The sequence below is a fragment of the Brachyhypopomus gauderio genome, chromosome 17, assembly GCF_052324685.1.
Source record: "Brachyhypopomus gauderio isolate BG-103 chromosome 17, BGAUD_0.2, whole genome shotgun sequence".
NCBI lineage: Eukaryota > Metazoa > Chordata > Actinopteri > Gymnotiformes > Hypopomidae > Brachyhypopomus > Brachyhypopomus gauderio.
Genome location: NC_135227.1, coordinates 18,430,419 through 18,437,177, shown reverse-complemented (window position 1 = coordinate 18,437,177; position 6,759 = coordinate 18,430,419). Strand labels below are relative to the sequence as shown.

At 45.4% G+C, this 6,759-nt stretch overlaps 1 protein-coding gene across 1 annotated transcript; it reads right to left on the bottom strand.

Moving 5' to 3' along the window:
• Window positions 1-855: 855 nt before the first annotated feature.
• ankrd1a (ankyrin repeat domain 1a (cardiac muscle)) lies at window positions 856-6,735 on the bottom strand. Its single transcript, XM_076978892.1, has 9 exons — window positions 6,256-6,735; window positions 5,369-5,530; window positions 3,829-3,954; window positions 3,594-3,701; window positions 3,266-3,364; window positions 2,853-2,951; window positions 2,636-2,734; window positions 2,390-2,488; window positions 856-1,690 (listed from the first exon to the last, which is right to left on the bottom strand). The coding sequence occupies exons 1-9, from the start codon at window positions 6,280-6,282 to the stop codon at window positions 1,592-1,594; spliced, it is 918 nt and encodes a 305-aa protein (XP_076835007.1). The 5' UTR covers window positions 6,283-6,735; the 3' UTR covers window positions 856-1,591.
• Window positions 6,736-6,759: the final 24 nt, after the last annotated feature.

The following is a 6,759-nucleotide window of genomic DNA, read 5'->3' as shown; positions in this document are numbered from 1 at the left end:
CTCCTGAGACAACAGGATCTACACTGGGGTGGCACTGCCCCCTCATGGAGGTTGATGGCACAGTCCCAGGGCCTGTGAGGAGGCCACCGTGTGTATTTGACCCTGCTGACCATGTCACTAAGCTCACTGTACTCTGGTGGGATCTCACGCTTTCTCCAGCCTCAGGTTTCTCCACGGAGGAGGTCTGGAGAGGCTCGGTTCGCGGGACGTGCACCTTCACACACAGGGGAGACCAACCCACTATATGGTGCCTGAACCTGGAGATGTGTGAATTATGGGTTTGAAGACAGGAAAGGTCTAGGGTGATGGTGCAGTGCATGTTGGGTAGGATGAAGAATGTGATGTGCTCAGAGTGCTGCAGTGAGGTGTGTGTGTGTGTGTGTGTGTGGGGGGGGGTGCAGTGTGTGACTAGTCCAGAGCCCACAGGTCTGCTGTCGAGTTCTGTGATCCGTCTTGGTGGGTTAGCTGGGATTGGCTTCATGCCCAGCTCCTTCGACATCATCATGTTGCCGACGGCGCCCGAGTCCACTAGAGCAGAGACGGAGAGAGAGCGGCCGGCGTGTGAAACTGTAGACGGTGAGATGAGTAAACGCCGTGGTGATTCTGAACATGCGCAGAACTTAGTGACTTAAACTGGTGCAGATGATAACTGAACAGTGACTTAGTGACTTAGTGACTTAAACAGGTGCAGATGATAACTGAATTAAGTGGGTTAGACTGTGGGAGTGGTCGGGAGGTGGAGTGTGGTGGAGTGGGCGGCTCCCCTGTGGGTCTGGCCCCGCCTACCGTGACCACAACACGTTATTCCAGGAACCACAGGCACAAGTACAGAAAGAAGCACAGCAGGTTCAAAGAAAATATGGCAAAAGATTTATTAAAATATAAAGTAATTCAATAAATTATAGCATAATCAAAATGCAATCGCACACATTGTAATTATTACAAAAATGCATTTAAAAAGTAAAAGTCCACATTTTTTTGTACATTAAGTGTTGTACATCCAATAAACTCTGCATAACTGATTCCAGTTTTAAAATCTGCATCATGTCAAAAGTCCGACATTCACAGACCAAACATCCACAGACCAGCATTGACCTTCTGTCACTCTCTCTCTCTCTCTCTCTCTCTCTCTCTCTCTCTCTCTCTCCTGTTCACTAGCCATACATACATGCTCAAGATAGCAAAAGCTTTAAAAAAAAAAGTCAAAAGCTTTCACTTAAACAAAATACATATAATATAGTAAAGGAAATTTTAAAAAGTCAACTAATGTCATGATGTATCATTACATTCATATGAGGAAGTAATGTTACATCTAAAGAGTCTCAAACACTGTGGTTTGTTTGCACATTCACAGACCATTCTCGGAATTTTCTTAATTCATCTTCATCAATAATTATAATCAAATACATTCTCTGTTTCATTTGTTTACATTTTTCACCTGTACAGACTCAATAAAACCCACCGTAACTGCCGCTGCTGTCTGAACATGATACACGTTTGTTGCACTCTCTCTATTTCACTCTTTCTCTCTCACACGCTCTCTGTTTCTCTCTCTCTCTCTCTCTCTCTCTCTCTCTCTCTCTCTCTCTCTTCATTGCCCTGGAAGAGGTTCATCCTCTTTAAAGTTACACAGGATGTTTTTAGCCCCGTTCTGCCAGGCCAGAAGGAGCTCCATCGGGGTCTTTCCATCCTACAAAAATAACAGGAAAGATAGTAAAAATTATAATGTTATAAAATAAAAGTTAGTTGTATAAAGGCTCTTCAAAACCATCACAATAGCTGATGTACTCTGGTGATATAAATTAATTATACAATAACCTGCAACACCTTCTTTTGAAGAGCAATAGGCACAGTAAATGAGCAATTAGAAAAGGTATTATTATGTTAAATAATTCAAAAAACATTATTTCATTTTTAATTCACAACCTGACTAATTAACCCCTTCCTTGTGTCTACCCTGATTACATGACTCTCCTAGATTATACCCTGACGTTTTCTCATGCAGCATCTGTAATGGCCAACAGAGGGCAGCATGTGCGCAGGAAACATTAAATCAAACTAAAACTTTAGACAAGAAGTCAATTCAAGTTATTGTCTTCCCACTGGCTTGAAATATGTCTAAACCTATATAGATTATTTTAAATATATGCTTTTGTTAATCTCAACTTGTTACAATAGAGTTACTAAAATCCAAAATTGCTGTTTATTTCATTTTCATATTTACAACATTAATTGCTGATAATGCTTTGCACCCCAGTGATTAAATAGCATAATAACCTCTCATTTTATGTACTGCAGTATGCAGTGTGCAGTATGAGGTATGCAGTATGCAGCGTGCCCACCCTGCTGCTTAACACCCGCTGTGTGCCTGTACATCGCCTGAACTCACATTATTTGTGGCGTTCAGTCTAGCTCCATACATCAGCAGCAGTTTGATCATTTTGAATCTGTTGATCCTTACGGCGTCATGCAAGGGCATGTCTCCTTCCTGCAAAACACACACCAATGAAGCCACACGGGAATCAAACTGCCCCCCCCCCCCCCCCTTCCACGCACGAGCCTACAAAAGATCGTCGAATCACAATCCTCCAGGCCCCAGGAAGCACACGTTGACTTCTCCGGGGCGAGGTCTTACCCTGTCTCTGGCGCTGATGTCTGCTCCACAGTGGATGAGATGTTCTGCACACTCGTAGTGGCCCGTCCTCACGGCCACGTGCAGCGGTGTGCTCAACAGCTGAAATCACACAGTTCGGCCTCTGCTTAGCACAACGAGCACCAGTGCGCTGATCTCATTTACCGCTCACAGTGTGTCTTGGTGAATCGGTTTGGCCCGGTAGCTCGGCCACCCTCACCTTGTCCCGGGAGCCCACCTTGCCTCCCTCGTTGAGTAGCAGCTCCAGTGCAGGCAGGCTGCCCCCCCGACACGCCCAGTGTACAGCTGTGGCGTCCAGCTACACACACCAACGTTCACGTGTTCATTATGAGGAAATAAAGAGACAAGAAATACACTCAAAGCCAAGGGACTTGTGATGCAGTGTGTGTTCCTCAGAGAGAACCACGTTGATCGTGTAATGATGTAGGTGTTGTAAAAACACAGCGCATGCACATTAAGGGCCCCGGGAAATAAAAAGCACGAGGAGGCAGGCGAGCGCTTCCTGTTGACAGAGGCGTTTACTCCGTCAGGGAGGGTGCTTAGCAGCCCTTTCCCAGTGAACATTTGGGTAGTTCATGCTGACTCGTTCTTTGGGATCTGAGGTACCCTAACCTTGTCTTTGTTCTCAATGGAGGCGCCAGCAGCAAGGAGCCTCTTCATGATGTCAACGTGCCCGTGGAAGCAGGCTTTGTGCAGAGCAGAGCGTTTGAACTGAGAGAGAGAGAGAGAGAGAAACAAAACACGGATAACTCCAGTGCCGTGTGGAAGAGAAAGTATGTGAACTGATGTTCCATGCTTATGTCACGTATCGTGCTGTGTACTGTAACAGCTTGCTGGGTGACTCTCCATCACACAGGCGTTTGCCGATGACATGAAAGGTTAAGGTTCATCTGCTCAGGTGGATGACATCATACTGTGTGGAGCTGCGGTGCAGACTCACATGATCACAGGCGTTGGGGTCTCCACCCACAGACAGGTACTTCTCCACCACAAGCATCTTATTTTCCACAACAGCTGTTAGAAACATGTCCTGATCCACCGTCTCAGGCTGCAGTATGAGAGTTATACCATCAGTTTTTATTCAGTTATGTGGTAACATTTACTCTTTCTCTCTCTCTCTCTCTCTCTCACACCCACACACACACGCTCTCCCTCTCTTTCTCTCTTTCTCTCACCAGGATCTCAGGTTCAGGTTCTTTCTTTTGTGATTTGATCTTCCTCTCTCTCCTCCTCTTCCTCAGCTGGAGGATGTTGAACAGGTCATCTACAGTCTCCAACCTCAGGTGCCCCAACTGGTCAACCTGAGAGGTGTGTGTGTGTGTGTGTGAGAGAGAGAGAGAGAGAGAGAGAGAGAGAGAGGGGGAGGGAGAGAAAGAAAGAGAGAGAGAGGGAGGCAGAGAAAGAGAGAGAGAGAGGGAGGGATAGAGAGAAGGGGGAGAGAAAGAGAGAGGGAGGGAGGGAGGGATAGAGAGAAGGGGGAGAGAAAGAGAGAGGGAGGGATAGAGGGAGTGAAAAAGAGAGAAAGAAGATGGAGAGCAAGAAAACAACAAAAAGCCATTTTATTCTTGTCTGAAACATGATCTTACTATAACAGTGATTATCAGTGTTGCCATAGTTACTTTGAAACAGTAATCCGACTACTGACTACTGACTACTTCTTTAAAAAGTAACTCAGTTAAGTTACTGACTACTTGCTTTTAAAAGTAACTAAGTTAGATTACTTTTAGTTACTTTCAGCAGAGGCTGATCCCCCGCCCCTATAACATGAAAATGACTACCAGTTCTGCCAATACTCACTTTATTGACATGTATTTTAACCGGAACATCAAAAATGACACTGGCATTTGTAAACTTTTTCTTGAAATAGGCTTACATGTTTTTTAAATAAATAAATAAGACAGTCTTTCTGTTCAACTCCGCCCACTTACAGGGTTGCCAACTGTCACGCATTGAGACACACGCATTTGACTGTCTTCACACGCTTACGCCACACTTCCGATATCTCACGCCGAAAAAAAAATCCAGTTTATTTACCTCTGATCCACATCTATGATTCAATGAGTTACTAGTTCGATCTGGCGCCAACCACCGGCGATCGATCGATCGCGATATAATACTGAATTTAGTCAATTTTACACCCCGCCCGGTAACAATTTACGTTCGCCGCCAAGCCCCGGTTTTTTTTTTTTTTTCAGGTTTGACGTTGTGTTTTTGAAAGTAGACAGCACTCTGTCGCCAGGACAGAGTGTACAACGGACCTTAATGTTGTCTTCCTTAGCCGAAATAAAATCAAAATAATGCCTGTATTTCCAGCTGCTAAAGGCGAACCTCTCCTTCCATCTGACTTTGGCGCCGCAGAGCAGAGATGACGTAACCGCGTAAGAAACGTGTAGCCAAAAAATAAGAATGAATAAATATAACCTACGTTCCCCCGAAATGCAGAAATAGTAACGCACGATGTTTTAGATAAGTAACTTTAATCTGACTACTAGTTTTTAAATAGTAGTTGCGTTAGACTACTCGTTACTGAAAAAAGTAGTCCGACTACAGTAACGCGTTACTAAGTAACGCGTTACCGGCATCACTGGTGATTATACATTCCTAATGGCTGTTCAGTAATGAAATGATGCGTCCTTTGTGGTTTTATTTGTGTATGTTGTTATTTCTCACTGGGTCTGTAGTGAGCTGCACTGAGAAGCTGGTATGTGCTCTTACGTTGAGGGTGAGTTGAGGTCCAGTCTGGCTGTGGCCGTCGGTCTCACACGTCTGGGTCCCGTCCTGTTTCTCACAGTTAACAGTCGCTTCATATTCTCCTGCTGCATACACCTCCGCACAGGCCCCGCCCACCTCTTTCCCCTCGCATCTTTTTCCCGTTACCTGTGATTGGACAACATACCTGTCAGTCATTTAGCCATGCCATGATTCTCTTGTTTAAGCCTCAAATAAACTATTTTAATCTGTATGTAGATGTGCTGTACTTCAAGTGTCCAGGCAGTGCAGGTTTATAGGCTTGGCTAACTGGGGCATGAGGAGGTGCTTGAATATTTGAGTTATTCTCATGGATTCATTTGTACTGTTTAAAATAGGAGGACGTTCCCTAGAGCAGTGGAGCTATTTGAGACATGTCAGATCAGACTTAATCACCAGGAGATTTTTAGTAATAGCATGTGTTGCTCTCTCTCTCTCTCTCTCTCTCTCTCTCTCCTCTCCCTCCACCTCACTCTCTCCTGCTCTCTCTTTCTCACTCTCTCCCCCTCTCTCTCTTGCTGTCTCTCCCTCACTTTCTCTGTTTCTCTCTCTCACTCTCTTTCCCCCTTTCTCCTTCTGTAAACCTATGGCATACATTTGTGTATATGCATAGGAAAACAAGGAGTGTGTGTGTGTGTGTGTGTGTGTGTGTGTGTGTGTGTGTGTGTGTGTGTGTGTGTGTGTGTGTGTGTGTGAGGGAGAGAGAGAGAGAGCAAGATGACTGAGAGTAATTAAGTTCTTAGATAATATTGTAATAAGGCAAATACACTTTGTATAACAACAAATGAGGGTCTACAGGTGGACATAACAGTCCAGATCAGCGCTGTAGTCCAAACGTGGGGTGAAGAACTTACCAGATCTTCCACACGCAGCAAGCCCATCTTCACGATTAGTTGTTAATTGGCAGGTCTCTCTTTAATTGAGCTACTGTCCCTCTTCACTCAACGACTGGTTCTCTCTCTCGGTCACTCTCTTTCTCCGTCTGTGCTGATGGAAGCGATAGTCCACTGGTTCACGTGAAGTCTCAGAGCGGTCAGCTCTGCTCTGGACGGATTTGACTGCTCCTCTCTGTCATCTGTTGTATATATATATAGTCAGACTCTGGGAGGGCCCAGGACAGCAGGAGACTCGCTCTCCTTTGACCTCTGCTCACTCCTCTGCTCATTACCCATTACTGCACCTGATGTCACCATTTCGGTATCCCCAAAAAATGCATTCCAGCGGCTCGAGACACCTTGAGAGCAAGCGCGTCTGTGGTCCTCTAGCCATACCCTAAACAGGCAGAGGCAGTGGGCAAGCACGTGTGGAATCACTGCTCCCCTTACGGGGGGAAGCAGGCGCGTGTCTGCCAGGAGACG

Excerpts from the sequence above, each read along its gene's own strand:
- ankrd1a (XM_076978892.1), bottom strand. The coding sequence starts at position 6,282 with ATGGGCTTGCTGCGTGTGGAAGATCTG. Across the intron at positions 2,735-2,852 it reads AGGTGGGCTCCCGGGACAAG|CTGTTGAGCACACCGCTGCA; the intron begins GTGAGGGTGGCC and ends GTGTGATTTCAG. Across the intron at positions 2,489-2,635 it reads ACATCAGCGCCAGAGACAGG|GAAGGAGACATGCCCTTGCA; the intron begins GTAAGACCTCGC and ends TGTGTTTTGCAG.